The following is a 14,851-nucleotide window of genomic DNA, read 5'->3' on the forward strand; positions in this document are numbered from 1 at the left end:
CATGGACTGCAGCCTACCAGGCTCCTCCATCCATGGGATTTTCCAGGCAAGAGTACTAGAGTTGGGTGCCATTGCCTTCTCCGGATAGAACGTGGGCATGAGGTAATTGGGTGAATTCCAGTGGAAGGAGAGAGTTAAGAGCCATTATAAGAAGTCTAGGCTATTTGTGGTCTTTAATTCCATATGTTAACATTTTGAATTTTTTTCCTTACAGATTGTGAAAGAAAAATTTGCTATGGTAGCACCAGATGTCCAAATTGAAGATGGAAAAGGAACAATCCTAATATCTTCAGAAGAGGGAGAGACAGAAGGTATTATACATTGCCTTGTTCCTTCACCCTCACCCTGAGTGAAGGGGTGCACATTAGTTTTTCCATTTACTGTATACAGTACTGAGGATCACAGTGGTCAATCTGAATGGACTTTGAAGTTGCCATACCTCATCTGTCTTGTTGGAGAGCATCAGGATTCTTTTTGGCTATAGTTTCTTGCCCAGAAATTTGGGGATATTGGGTCATAAGTAATTGGAGGTCGTGCTTTGGCTGGCTAGTAGTCTGTTTTTTATTAAAATTCTAGTTAAATATGGTTTCACCAAAAAGAAAAAATGGCTAAATGTCCTCCCATTAGTTCTAGCCAGCTCTTTTAAAGGCTAGGACCTTAAAAATGGAAACTGGTCTAGAATCTCAGTGGCTTAAATGTGACCCTTTACCACAGAATACATGTGCTGTTGAGGGTGAGAGAGCATTTATTCCGAGCCTTTGAAGTGCTGTATTATAGGAGTAGTCATAGATATTTGTAATTCAAGGATAAATAAGATAATAGTCCCTGGCTATTTCACAGCCTAGAAGGAGATGAGAGATTAGCAACAAGTAGATTTAGTGTCATCTAATACCGTAGAGGGAAGGTGTACAAAGTTTGAATGAAGTTTTGTAAAGGGAAGGTTAACAGGGCAAGGGGGCATATCACAGGAGAGAGGACTCCTGGGCCAATTCTTGACGAAGAACTGAGAGGGGAGAGTCTGCATTTGGGCAGAATGAACAGCATCTGCAAAGGCGTGCACTTATAAAGCACTATAAAGGGCTTTAGGAATGACCAGCTGTTGGGTTTCCTGGAAGGTGGGTGCTGTGGGGTTGGCAGCAGTGGTGCAGCTTGAGGATTTTGTGTGTCATATGTGTAGTATATGGGTGTGTGTATCTTCCCCCCCGCCGATTCCCTGCTCCCTCTAGGGTTTAAGCAGGGGCGTAATGTGTAATCTGCAGAAGAGTAAGGCAAGGATGTGACAGTGGAGGTGGGGAGACAGTTACAAAAAAACTGAGGGAAGTGAGGGATTTTTACTAACGCAAAAGCAAATGACAGTTTTGAGATTTGCAGAGTCTGAATGTAGAGCACTGGTGAGGAAGAGTAGCATTGTTAGGCTTGGACAGAACTATTGCCAAGACTCAGGCTTCAAAAGTCATGCTAATTCACCTGGATAGAATTGCTCAGAGACTGTTTCCCTTTTGAACATGTTGGGCTGTGGAATTTGAGTGAGTGTGAAAGAGCTTGGAAATGGAAGTCTGGGTAGGAATTAACTGTTCTGCAGAGACATTCCAGGTAGACCGAAAAGGTATAAAAGAAGAAGAAGAAGAAAAAGATAGTTGTGCTGTGCTTAGTTGCTCAGTCATGTCCGACTCTTTGTGACCCCATGGACTGTAGCCCACCATGCTCCTCTGTCCATGGATTCTTTAGGCAAGAATACTAGAGTGGGGAGCCCTGCCCTCCTCCAGGGGATCTTTCCAACCCAGGAATCAAACTGGGATCTCCTGCATTGCAGGTAGATTCTTTACCAGCTGACCTGCCAGGGAATCCATTGGATTATGTAGAAAACAACATAAATTTTAAAATTATAAGCAAAATTTAAGAATTTAAAATACATTTTACTTTGTTTGTGCCAGGCACTGTGGCTATACAGATTCTATACAGTCCGTAGGCAAGAGCAAATTCTCAGTAAAGCAGACTGACTTTTGTGAGGAGACAGTGTAAATTGGGAGCTAAATGAGGAGGCGGTTTTGTAAATGAAACTTGAGCATTTGAACATGCAGCAGAGAAAGGATGGTTAAAGGCAGGAAGGCCCTAGAATAGGTAGGAGGAGATGGTAACACCAAAAGTTTGATTGGAGAGTTTATTCTTCACTGGAATATTTATAATCCATGTAGCAAAGGCTTACTGAGTGCTAGTGGATGCTTGGCATCATGTGCTCCATCCTGGGGCTATTCATATTTAGCAGAAATGACATGGAAGAGAGAATTGAGTTGGAGTGATTAGTTTTGGGGGACCTTTCTGGCTGTCCATTGAGAAATGCAGAAAATTTATGTTGAAAAAACTATTGAAATAAAGTTTACAATTCAATAACTGAATTGTAAAACTGGCGGATGGTTGATATTGTGGATAGCTTTTTTAGAAATAGTATATTTTGAACAATTCTAAAAGTTGTCATTGACTGCTGTAGGATTCCATATTAATTTGGTTTCAAAGGGAGAAGTTTCTCAGAACTTCTCAGTTTAGTTTCCTTGAAGTTTTGGTAGTTGAGTTTTCAGGGCTGAGTTCCTAAGTGCCTGATATTTTAGTGAACTAGATTACTAGGGCCATCACACCCAAACACACAGGGAAGTGACGTAAATAATACATTTTATCCTAGTTCCAGAAGCTAGAAGTCTTAATGAAAGGGTCCAGCGAGGGTGTTGGAGGGGTGGTTGACGGGTTTGGTTTCTCCTGAGGCCCCTCTCCTTGGCTTCTTCTAAGGATACCAATTAGATTGGATTAGGGTCCACCCCAACAGCCTCATTTTAACTTAACGCCTCTTTAAAAAAAAATACTGTCTCCAAGTACAGTCACATTCTGAGACATTTCAGCATGTGAATTTTGGGAAGATACAATTCAGCTTATAGCAGGGGGTTTATCTTGTAAAAACTAAGGTTGACTGCTTCATGGAGATATAACTAAAGCATCTAAATTTCTTTTAAAAACTTTTAGCTAATAATCACAAGAAATTGTCAGAATTTGGAATTAGAAATGGGAGCCGACTTCAAGCAGATGACTTCCTTCAGGACTACACTTTATTGATCAACATCCTTCATAGGTAGGAACTATTAATATTTTAAGTGTAAGAAGTTATTTGAATATATAAACTTAAAATTGGAGAGAAGATGTTTTCTTACCCTTAAATCCTACTTTTCATTTGAAACTGCACCATATATATGCTCAAGTTGGCCATTAAGTTCCCTGAGGTTTGACCTACAGAAAAATCTGAGAATCCAGAAAGAAATGTTTGAGGGTAACTCATCAGTGGTAGCTGATCAGAAAGACCTAGAGCGGGTAGAAATGCAGGTGTGTGAATAGTTATAATCAGGGGTACATTCCTTGTCATAGTTGAACTGAATAAAAAATTTGGAAGGAAGAAATATCTCTCCCCTAAAACAAATATTTCATTGTGATCTGGAACAGTAACAAGAGAGCATTAAAAATTACCATATATAGATTCCTGAGTCACATTTTTTTTCTTTTTACTTTATTTTATATCCTGCCCACTTTATTTTAAAAAGTATCCATACTGCTTGTATTACAGGATATTTGTACATATGTAGCACAGCTTAAATACAGATGGTTCTCCATTTGGTGTGCTTATCTGTTGAACAAGGTTGGTTCATGCTCATTGATACCTCTAAGCTGTACCCTGGCTCATTTCTTCAGGTTATATCTAACAAATGTGTTTTGCCAGTGTTGCCATCTATACCCAAATATACAGAACTTGTATAATTGTTCAAGAATATTACATTATATATACTTAGTTTATAAAAAGCAGGAAAGGGCAGGAAAAACTGAATGTGGGTTATTAATAATAGTATAAAATGAGACAGGTGAGTCAGAGATAGGTCTTGCTGGGGGTGATCTCTGGCCCCAATTACACACCAGTTGGATGTCAGTGGTGTGCTTGTGTTCAGTTGTGGAAGGACACGTACAATGAAATGGAAATATCAGTTGATGTCTAAAAGAGGAGGCATAATTATCATATCTTTTAGCTCTCTGTGAACAGAACCCCCCTTATAATATAAGTCTTTTGTTTGACTTTCATGCCTTAAATTTTTGTACATGTGTTTGGGAACTTATTACAAAAGCAGAGTGCTGCCTGTGAAGATGGAGGAAAATTGAGAAGCTGTGTAACTCTGCCCCCAAACACTAAATTACTGTGGTTAAGATCAGAAGAGCATGTATAGAATCTTTTCATATAGCTGAAGAAAGAATGCCTAAGAATTACACCAGGCCTCACAATTTTTGACTCAAGTTTTCTGCTTTAGGTATAAAAGTTAAAATTTTTTTCCCTGAATTGAAAGGACAGTGTTATTGACCATTTGAATTGAGCTTCGAATACATACAAATCTGTTATGTAGTCTTTTTTTTTAACTCTTTGAAAATCAGAAGCCAAATAAAAGGTGTGTATGTAGTATACACCTTTTGAGGTTTGAGGACAATTTCTCTTTGGTGCGCCTTTGCTTTTGTAAGTAGTCATAGCAGTGGTTCAGTGTTACAGTACGCAATTCTCCTTACAGTGAAGACCTAGGAAAGGATGTTGAATTTGAAGTTGTTGGTGATGCCCCAGAAAAAGTGGGGCCCAAGCAAGCTGAAGATGCTGCCAAAAGCATAACCAATGGCAGCGACGATGGAGCTCAGCCTTCCACATCCACAGGTGAGTCACAGCCCCAGCCAGCAGTCACCCACCAAGCAGAACTATTTACAACAAACTGATTGTCTTATGAACATGGACCATAAAATAGAACTACTCACAGGACTACTAAAGGTGTGTGTTGGTTCGGCATTGTTTTAATGGAACTTTGAATGTATAACCCATGAAGATATTTAAGACTGGGTAAAATTTTTATAGAAAATAGATACATTTTATTGTTTTTACAACTGGAAATGTCAGTTTACTAGCGCATAAAGATGGTTCATTCTGAGTAGTACTACTTTGGGATTTTATATGCATGTTTTTGCGGACAGTGAATCAGTGCATCTGACTATTTTGAGTGAACAGATGCTTGGTAAGTACAGCATTTCAGTTTTCTCAGAACCAGTGACTTTGGTAGACTGTATCAGAAGCTCTGTTTCCTGGGTTTTCAGTGTTGGTGCTTTACTGTACTCCAGTGTGAATGTTCACTACCTGCGCCACCCCCCACCCCCCCAAACACACACACACCTCTTCGTTCTTTAGTGTCAGGAAACCAAAAGTTACTCATTTTTTCCTTCTCTATTTTCATTTCTTTGACCCTGTGTCTTTGGTATTCTTTGGAATATCAGTGCTTCTTTGGTTCTGATGTTCTCCGAGCATTGTGAAAATGAATTTAGAGACGTCTAGAGCAGGGTTGCCCAACCTCTGGGCCATCAACCAGTACCCTGTTAGATCAGCAGTGGCACTAGATTTGAAATAAAGTGCACAATAAATGTAATGCACTTGAGTCATCTCCAAACCATCCCCCCATCCTCAATCTGTGGAAAAATTGTTTTCCATGAAGTTGGTTCCTGGTGGCAAAAAGGTTGAAGTCCAGACTGCTGGTCTAGAGTGTGTGGGCCATGGGTTCATGACCCTTCGCCCCTGCCGCCCCCCCCCCCCCGAAAAATAGAAAGGTTCATCATCCTATTTTGAGGAAAGGACTGGTAGTTTACAACAATCATAATTTGCAGCGTGCATTTATTTTCCACTATGTGGCTAGGTTTTGGAGACTAGCAGTAAGGTAGGTACTGTGCCTTTGACTTAGTGGAATGTCGGGGGTGGGTGACACAGTTCCAACCATAGTGTAAGTTGAGAGCATGCACTGTAGAGCCCCACTTTGTGGGTTTGAATCGATCCCATCCTCTGCTGCTACTGTGTGACCTTGGGCAAGTCTCTGTACCTCCGTTTCCTCTTCTGGAAAATGGATAATAATGTTATCTTCTTTATAGGGTGGTTGTGATGATTAAATGAGTTGTATATGCAAAGTGCTCAGAACAGTTCCTGGCACATTGTAAGTGCTATGTATATGTTGTTATTGTTGTTGTTTATTACTATTATCACTGCTACGAATATTAGGATATGCACCCTCCCCTTTTCTGTTGGAGAAATAGAAACAAGGAACTGTAACAGTTCCTCTGAATTATATAATGCTTGTTAAAATTTTTTGTTTTGATTAGGAAAGAAATAGGTGCTTGTAACAAAACAGTGAAACAGTACAGAAATACGTAATGTATAAAGCAAGGGTTCCCTGAGGGTAGTCATTCTGAAGTTTGATGTATGTTAGAAGAGTAGTTTTTCATGTACATAAAATTGTAGTGAGCTTCTAGTCGCCCCCCACTTTTAACCATTTTTTTCCCCTTTTTTTCTGAAATAAGCACAAGAGCAAGATGATGTGCTCATAGTTGATTCGGATGAAGAAGGTCCCTCAAATAATGCTGATATCAGTGAAGAAGAAAGAAGTCGCAAGAGGAAGCTAGATGAGAAAGAGAGTGTCAGTGCGAAAAGGTCACGCATAGAGCAGGCAGAGGAGCTTGATGAGGTTATAGCATTAGATTGAACAGAAATGCCTCTGAACGGAACCTCTTACTCCATTAAGGCCTTCTGGGCAGAACCAGGTTATTTGTTACGTCCTTTGTTCCAAAGGGAAAATATTGACACCAGTGACTTGAAGATGATTCTGCTCCCTTTGAAAGCATTCATTTTGCTAGAACTATTAGAAACATTGCAGTATGCTGTATTGAAAGTAGGAATATAGTTTTAAAACCCTTTGAACAAAGTATGTGCATAACCAGTCCATGAGATGAAACAACACCGTGCATGTTGCCTTTTTAATGTAAATACCCTTCGGTATCATTTAACAGTTTTAAAATATTGTGGTTTAGTAAAGTTGATACCTGGTTATAAATATTATGCCTTTATTTTTGGTTAGAAGAAGAATTATTTTTAGCCTAGATCTAACCATTTTCATACTCTTAACTGACTGAAACAGATTCAAAGAAGTATCGAGTGCTATGCATTGAAACTTGTTTTTAAATGTTAACTGGCACTATGTATATTAATGTAAAACAGTTGTTAATTTACTCAAGTTTTCAGCTTGTACTGCCTGGTATGTCTGTGTAAGAAGCCAATTTTTGTGTATTGTTACAGTTTCAGGTTATTTATATTTGATGTTTTGTAAAACTCAAATACAACTATACTGTACTTATGGACCAAATAAATGACATCTGCATACTTGTTATACATGCCTGCACAGTTCATGTTTCTGCTGCCTTACTGGGTTTATACATTGTATTTGCTGCAGGCATACTATATTCTTTCCTTTTAGAAAATTAACTCAGAAATGGATTACCATAGATGAGTACTGTTTGCCACAGATGAGTACTTTTTAAAAGACAGCTTTTAAAGGCATGTTGCTTTTTAAATGATTGTAAACTTTTGGCCTTCTGTTAAGAACATTCAAGTGATCTTTGCTCAGCCCCAGTACCTTGGAGTCATGAATTTGAGATTCCACATGGCAAGTCTCCTCCACTCTGGGTGTCCCCAGGTCATCCAAGGCCCTTCTTGCATGTACCCTTCCGGGCCCAACTCGGACCAGCACCTGTGGCCAGGCCAGTCTGACGGATCAACACTCATATCTCCTGAACCTCCGAACGCCTTGGCCCCTAGGCTGCTCTCCTGCAGATGAGCCTGGAGTTTTCAAATAACAGAAACCCATGAAGCTGTTTTCCCCGTTCTGTACCTCTGCCTTGGTGTTTTTGGCCACAGTCAATGAAATTTCAACTTAGTAATTCATTATGTTGTTTGCCGTTGTGTAATTCTTACTCTGCCATCCAGCTTACGAAGGTTTCATTTTCCTCCAGAAAAAAAATTTTTTTGGAATTACAGAACTGTGTTACAGATAAAAATGGAATATCCTGAAATACCCTTTCAGAAGCAAATTTTGGTTAACTGGTTGGTCACTGATGGTCATCTCCTGTTTTGAAATTTTGAAATCTGAAGAGTTCTCGAGAAAATCTGAATTTTGGAAGGCTCTCCATTCCTTTAAACCTCATCCACCCTGCCTTTTTCAGCAGTTATCAACAGTGTATTTCTAGCATTTTGTTTATGTTCTATTTTCTTATGTGAATGTATAGTGGTATTAAATGCCAGTGTGATTTGCAGAGATGTGTTTCTCTCTTGGCAGACCAGCGGTTTTCAGTTTTGCAACAACTCTATTATTACTTTTCCAGCAGTTTCTGTTTTTATAAAATCTGGGTTTATCAGCAAAGCAGGCCTGACCGCAGTGGTCTTGTTTAACTAGACTAAGATCCAAACTGCCACTCAGTCCCTGGAGTGTGGAGGTACTTTAGATCTGGCCTTTGTATTCATGGTTTTCGCACCTGAGTCTTCTCAGTTTATGGAGCTGGAAGTGGGCTTGACAAGCATGTTTCCCCAGAAGCTTCAGTCTGACAAACCATATTCCAGCCTCATGGGGAGCAGTCTGGTGACTCAAGTCTACCTAGAGTCCATTGTCCCAAAGGTCATGCTGCGTACTTTGCAGGTACCATGAAAGGATTTGGTATTTTAATGAGAGCCTGAACCATTAACAGAATAACTGATCAGGCAAAGATCATCCATGGATGCAAAACCCAAATGGCTCCTAAGGAACAAAATCTTAGTGGAGTGCTCAAATGTTGCTATATAAACTTGCAAAAATGAAAAGCTCTCTGTCTTGACAATAGACTGATTTATTATCATTGTAATCAAGTGATCAAACCTGGCATCACTAATGGGACAGCCTGGTATGTGCTTCCTGATAGGAGATGATGATTTGAAGGATCCAACACCTAGGCCCCTCCCCACCCCAAAAAGGTAACTTGAATTTAGCATCTAGATTTCCAACTAACAGGAAGCAGAGGGAGTAGAGAAATGAGTTAAAGTTAAACATTAAGGGGAAATAATTGGATGAATATAGAATGTGTGACATTCTAGAACCCAAGTGTAAAATAAATGATTCTTGTGACAATTGGAAATTTGAAAATGGAACAAATTGGGTGATAATGGATTTATTTTATTAGCTATGGTATTGTTCTTATAGTTATGTAGGCCATTGTCCTTATTCTTGAGAGAGATTAGAGATGAAGCTCACAGTACCTACAACTTCTAAATGGCTCAGCAAAATACAAAATACAGGAAGAAAAACAACATTGGATCTCAATGGAGCCTATATATATTGTTTATTGTGTCATCTAACTTTTCTCTGAGAACTTTAATAATAAAAGTGGAGATATATTTTGTATTTTCCTTTAGTGCCTCTGTGACTTTTTCAAGTTTTGTACTGAGTATATATCCTGTGATTGGAATCAGAAAAATAATAAAGATTATTAAAAATGCCAGTTGGAATGAGAAAGTGTTACAGCAATTCCTGGGTTGGCATTGATGAACTCAGCTTTACTCATCCTTATTGCTAGGCTGTGACTTAGGAAGAAGTCTCTTTCATTTGATCCTCTAGTGAAGTCAAGAGAACCAGTTGCTTCCAGTAGATTAGTGGTCCACTTGGAAGCTGCCATAACACACTTGGTTCGTGATCGATGTTCCTGAAACTCGCCTGTTGGTGGCACATATGTCTGAGGTGGACTTGCTCTATGACCCAGTTCAGTCAGCCATCCAGCTGTCTCATCCTCTCTTGTGCCCTTCTGCCTTCAGTCTTTCCCAGAATCAAGATCTTTTCCAGTGAGTCAGTTCTTCTGCATCAGGTGGCCAAAGTATTGGAGTTTCAGCATCAGACCTTCCAATGAATATTCAGGGTTGATTTCCTTTAGGATTGACTGGTTTGACTTCGCAGTCCAAGGAACTCTCAAGAGTCTTCTCCAGCACCAGAGTTCAAAAGCATCAATTCTTTGGTGCTCAACTTTCTTCATTGTCCAACTCTCACATCCATACACGATTGTTGGAAAAACCATAGCTTTGACTAGATGGGCCTTTGTTGGCAAAGTAATGTCTGCTTTTTAATATGCTGTCTACGTTGGTCATAGCTTTTCTTCCAAGGAACAAGCGTCTTTTAATTTCATGGCTGCAGTCAACCATCTGCGTGATTTTGGAGTCCAAAATAATAGTCTGTCACTGTTTCCATTGTTTTCCCCCATCATTGTTCCCATTGTTTCCTATGACCCAGGATCATGGGCAGATTTACACCTCTTGTAAAAAACAAAAAGCAAATCTTAAAAACCCAGAGAAATCAGGGAAGAAGAAACGTTGGCATGTGTTTCTAGTCATTGTGGCTTGCAGATGTGAAGATCTCCCACTTCCTTTGTAAAGTAATGTAGCTAAGGACCAGAATCCATTTGACTGTCTTGTAAGATATATTTAGCGAAGTATTTTTATAGACCCTTTCATGCTGGGAATACATTATTTGTATTCTGCATACAGAAGGGACTTTTTTTTTGTTTGTTTTTCCTGCATGTAATTTAAGTTCTAGCCAAAAATTTGAGAAATGTTTGAACTGCTTCACTAAATAAGCAACTGGGTTGAACTACAGGTTTCTGAGGCTACTGTGCACTTGCTTATATTTCTGAAGACAGTTATTTCCTGGTAACATTTTTTGGAAGTTTTACTAAATGTATCTCATAAAAGCTTTTTTTGTTTTTGTTTTGGCAACACCATGCAGCTTATGGCATCTTATTAGTTCCCCAACCATAGCCTGAACCCAGACCTTCAGCAGTTAAAGCGCAGAGTCCTCACCATTGGACTGCCAGGGGATTCCCTATAACAGTTTTAAAAACTTTAAATCTTGCAACAAATGATAACTTACTACATAGGGAAAGACTGAGGAAAGATTATATCAATATTAGAATATATAATGCTCCAAGAAGTTCCTCAGGATTTACTTTAGAAATCTTCGAGAGTTCCTTCTCAGAAGATCAGTCTCAGAAGACGTAGGCATTGTGCACACCATCGTTCACTCATTTTATAAACATATTGTTCAGTCACTCAGTTGTGTCCAACTGTTTGCGACCCCATGGACTGCATCACGCCAGGCTTCCCTGTCCCTCACCAGCTCAAACTCATGTCCATTGAGTCGGTGATGCCATCCAACCATCTTGTCCTCTGTTGTGCCTTTCTGCCTTCAGTCTTTCCCAGCATCAGGGTCTTTTACAATGAGTCTGCTCTTCGCATCATGTGGCCAAAGTATCAGAGCTTCAGATAGTAAACGTATCGCATCCCTACTTTGCACTATGCTTCATTTGGAAAACCTTGCCAAATTTGCCGGTCTGATAGAAGTCTTTGAAAGTTGTAAGACACTAAGGGCTGGTGTACACAAAAACGTAACTTCTTACTGTAGCAGTAGGTAGTGGGAGGAGGATCTGAGAACCCACATCCTTGGTTGGCAAGCTTTCCAGTTGGTCCCAGTGCGGCAGCTAGGAGTACTGCAAGTCATCAACACTAACCTCATGCTCAATGTGATTCCAAAAGCTGTAGCATCCCCAAATAGCTCCTCCCCATGGAGCTGCAGACTGACTGGGGGTTTTGCCCTGTAAAGTTAATGCATAAATTGCCATTCCTGAATGCAGGATAAGGTCCCAACCCTAATTCTTAGATTGGGAAACCAGCTGTCCATGGCTTTAGTTATCAATGCTTTGAAACTTCTGTGCCCCTGCTGCTGCTGCTGCTAAGTCGTGTCCGACTCTGTTGGACCCCACCAGCCTCCCCCATCCCTGGGGTTCTCCAGGCAAGAACACTGGAGTGGGTTGCCATTTCCTTCTCCAATGCATGAAAGTGAAAAGTGAAAGTGAAGTTGCTCAGTCATGTCCAACTCTTCGCGACCCCATGGACTGCAGCCTACCAGGCTCCTCTGCCCATGGGATTTTGCAGGCAAGAGTACTGGAGTGGGGTGCCATTGCCTTCTCCGTCTGTGCCCCTAGAGAGGCGTAAAGGGTGTCTAGGACCAAGGGAAGTTGGTAGACTCAATCTGGTAGGAAGAGTTGAACCTCAGAAAAGAGGGATGGAAAAATCCCTTTGGGCACAACTCCCAGTGGACAACCTCACAGTGGCTTAAGCAGAACATGCATGTTGGGTCTAGTGCAGTGTTTTAATAGGATTGGCACATAGGTGCTGAGCTGGGAAGGGTCCATATGTGCTTTAGGTGAAAGATTCTGCTCTCCCCAGGAAAACTTATTTTATAAAGGTAGACTGCAGCAAGCTCATGGGAGGGAGAGAAATGTGGATCTCAGCGATTCTTAGACGTGGTGTTTGATTGCATGCCATCCCCTTCCTTCGTAACCCAAGTTACTTAGTCCACATTTGATTGACATCTGAGTGTGTCCCAAGACTGAGAAAACCCCTGAATTGTGATCATAATTGTGCCATTCTTAGTCCCTCAGTCATGTCCGACTCTTTGTGACCCCGTGGACTGTAGCCTGCCAGGCTCCTCTGTCCATGGGGATTCTCTAGGCAAAAATACTGGAGTAGGTTGCCATTTCCTTCTCCAGGGGATCTTCCCAACCCAGGGACTGAACCAAGTCTCCCGCATTGCAGGAGGATTCTTTACCATCTGAGCCACCAGGGAAGCCCTTGGGGTCCAGAAAATACAGACACTACAGACAGATAAGGGGGTCTTATGGAAGCTAGACTACAAGGAGAGACAATGGAATCTGTTAAAAAAAAAAAAAAATCACTGTTGGTGTAGACAGTCTGGATAGGATCAGCCTTAGAAACAAAGATGGTGGCTCAGGATTTGGTGTGAGACTAGATTGAACATGTCCTGTTCTAGCCTTCTGAGTGTTGGTTTGTCTTGACAGAAGATTCTAGTTAACTTGAAAGAACCAGAAACCCAGCAGTTCTGTTGTGAAACTTTCCCAACAGTGGGATGCAGGCAGTAGTCATTGGAGCCATTTCTATTCTAGCTTTCAAGAGCCGATTATACCTATTTCTTTCCAACTCTGTTTAACAACACCATATTGGCAGTTTAAAGTTGATCATGGGGGGACTTCCCTCATGGTCCAGTGGTTAAGAATCTGCCTTAGAAGGCAGGAGACACAGGTTTGATCCCTGGTCGGGAAACTAAGATCCCTACATGCGATAGGGCAGCCAACACCCGATGCAGCCAAAAATAAATATTTAAAAAAATAAATAAAATTCACCCCAGTGAAGGACTTCCCTAGTGGTCTAGTGGACTCCTCACTTATACTGCAGGGGATGAGGGTTAGAACCCTGGTTGGCAAATTAGAGCCCACATTCTGTGCAGTGCAGTGGAAAAAAATTTTTAAATAAAAACATAAAATTGACCATGGTGTTATTGGCAAATGCTATAAATCAGGGGCCCTTCACTTCTCAGGCAGAAAGAGCCAGCTAACAGATTAGACACACCTTTAGTGAGGAAACGAAGATGGGGTCTGGGACACTTATTAATGTATAAAGGAGAGTGTACAATTTCAAGTTCTACTATGTATCCACTTCGTGCTATGATGGTAGGCTTCCCCACAGCATTAAATATTTTAAAGGTATTTAAAATAATTAATGAGTTTCCCACTTCATGGAAGTACTTTAATGTTGAACAGTGAATATTTATTTAAACAGGTTCTGGCCGACTTTATTAAAGAATAATTTTGTGTGATTTACTTTTCACCAGTCTGTTTTGGTATGTTTCTAAACAGGATCGCGTAGAATAATGATAGCCAGTGTTGGAACTCTGTAATATTTTCTACCCGTTCTGCTCAATTCAGTATTATTGCCACTGCAGTAGTGATGGACACAAATTTTGGCCAACAGGTGTAGATCTCTATTTCAGATTTCCTCAAGGCTGGGCAGACTTTGTGGAGGATATCTGCTTTTGTTCTGCCTTGTCTGATCATTTTCAGAGTTGGCTTGTACCCCAGCAGTACTTTCCACTTTTCATAATGATTAGGAGCCTAGAGTGGACTGACTCCAGCAACTTTTTCATCTTTGCTGCCACCAGCTTCCTGTCTTAGATGTGGGATGTCCCCCAGCCAAGAACAGCTGCCAAGCCACGACTGCCAGAAAGCAAACATATTTTAGGTTGTTTCTGTTCCAATGTGTCCGTGGTTATTGTCATCTGTCTGTCTATATATTTGAGTAAGAAAGCCCTTTAGCTGACCCTGGACGCCAATATATTATTTAAATATTGAAAGCTCTAAGTGGGCAGATAAGGGTGGAACTTAAGTTACATTGGAGGGCAGAGAGCTGCCTCTGAGCTCCAAAGGCTGGAGATTCTAGGACTGTATGGATTACGTAAATAACGTGATAAACAGTTGTGCCTACACTGTCATCTGCGTTGGGATTACTTGCCCGGAATAGATTCTTGGAGCATTACTGCTTTCAAGAATGTTTTTGTTTGTGAGGATGTTAACACCAAATTGCTCTTTCTGACAGGAGGTACCAGCTTACACTCATTACCAGTAAAATGCACACATTTCCCCACAGTCTTGCCAGTATTTCCATTTTTAGGTGGTAGATAATGTGATCAGTGGAATAGATACCTTATTGTTGACAATTTATTTTCCTTTCGTGGAGTGGAAGATCATTTTTCACCAGAAGGAGCCTCTGGATTTTTTGCTCCCCACAAAGGGCTTGCCCCTACCTGTGCCTCCCTGCCACCCAGCCTGGGGAGTAGGGGTTGGAATTCTCCCAGCTCTGAAAGGTGGAAGGAGGGAGGAGTAGCTGGGTCAGACACTGCTCCCCTGCTAGCTGAGAATGGGCCACAGCCAGCTCCTCCTCAACGTTGAGGCCAGATGCCCTGGTCAGCCTGCACCGGGACCTTTCCCTACCCAGGCTCCCTGTTCCCCGAGGCACTGTAGTTGCCTTCCTTGAATTCTCTGAGGATTGAAGCGC

General features: G+C 40.9%; 1 protein-coding gene and 1 pseudogene across 3 annotated transcripts in view; one reads left to right on the top strand and one right to left on the bottom strand.

Moving 5' to 3' along the window:
• The window catches only part of UBA2 (ubiquitin like modifier activating enzyme 2), a 32,316-nt gene extending 23,009 nt beyond the window's left edge, over positions 1–9,307 (top strand). For 2 of the 3 annotated variants that reach the window (XM_006043209.4, XM_025269029.3), the window contains 4 exons: positions 215–311; positions 3,013–3,118; positions 4,587–4,723; positions 6,400–9,307. In XM_006043209.4, coding sequence (XP_006043271.1) covers positions 215–311; positions 3,013–3,118; positions 4,587–4,723; positions 6,400–6,581 — 522 coding nt within the window. In that variant the 3' untranslated portion in view covers positions 6,582–9,307. Of the gene's footprint in view, positions 1–214; positions 312–3,012; positions 3,119–4,586; positions 4,724–5,973; positions 6,036–6,399 lie in introns of all 3 variants that reach the window. The other variant, XR_003104610.2, reaches the window with a different exon arrangement.
• Positions 9,308–13,617: 4,310 nt separating this feature from the next.
• On the bottom strand, positions 13,618–13,943 carry LOC102403597 (annotated as a pseudogene).
• Between the last annotated feature and the right edge of the window lie 908 nt (positions 13,944–14,851).

Source organism: Bubalus bubalis, chromosome 18 (assembly GCF_019923935.1).
Source record: "Bubalus bubalis isolate 160015118507 breed Murrah chromosome 18, NDDB_SH_1, whole genome shotgun sequence".
Lineage (NCBI taxonomy): Eukaryota > Metazoa > Chordata > Mammalia > Artiodactyla > Bovidae > Bubalus > Bubalus bubalis.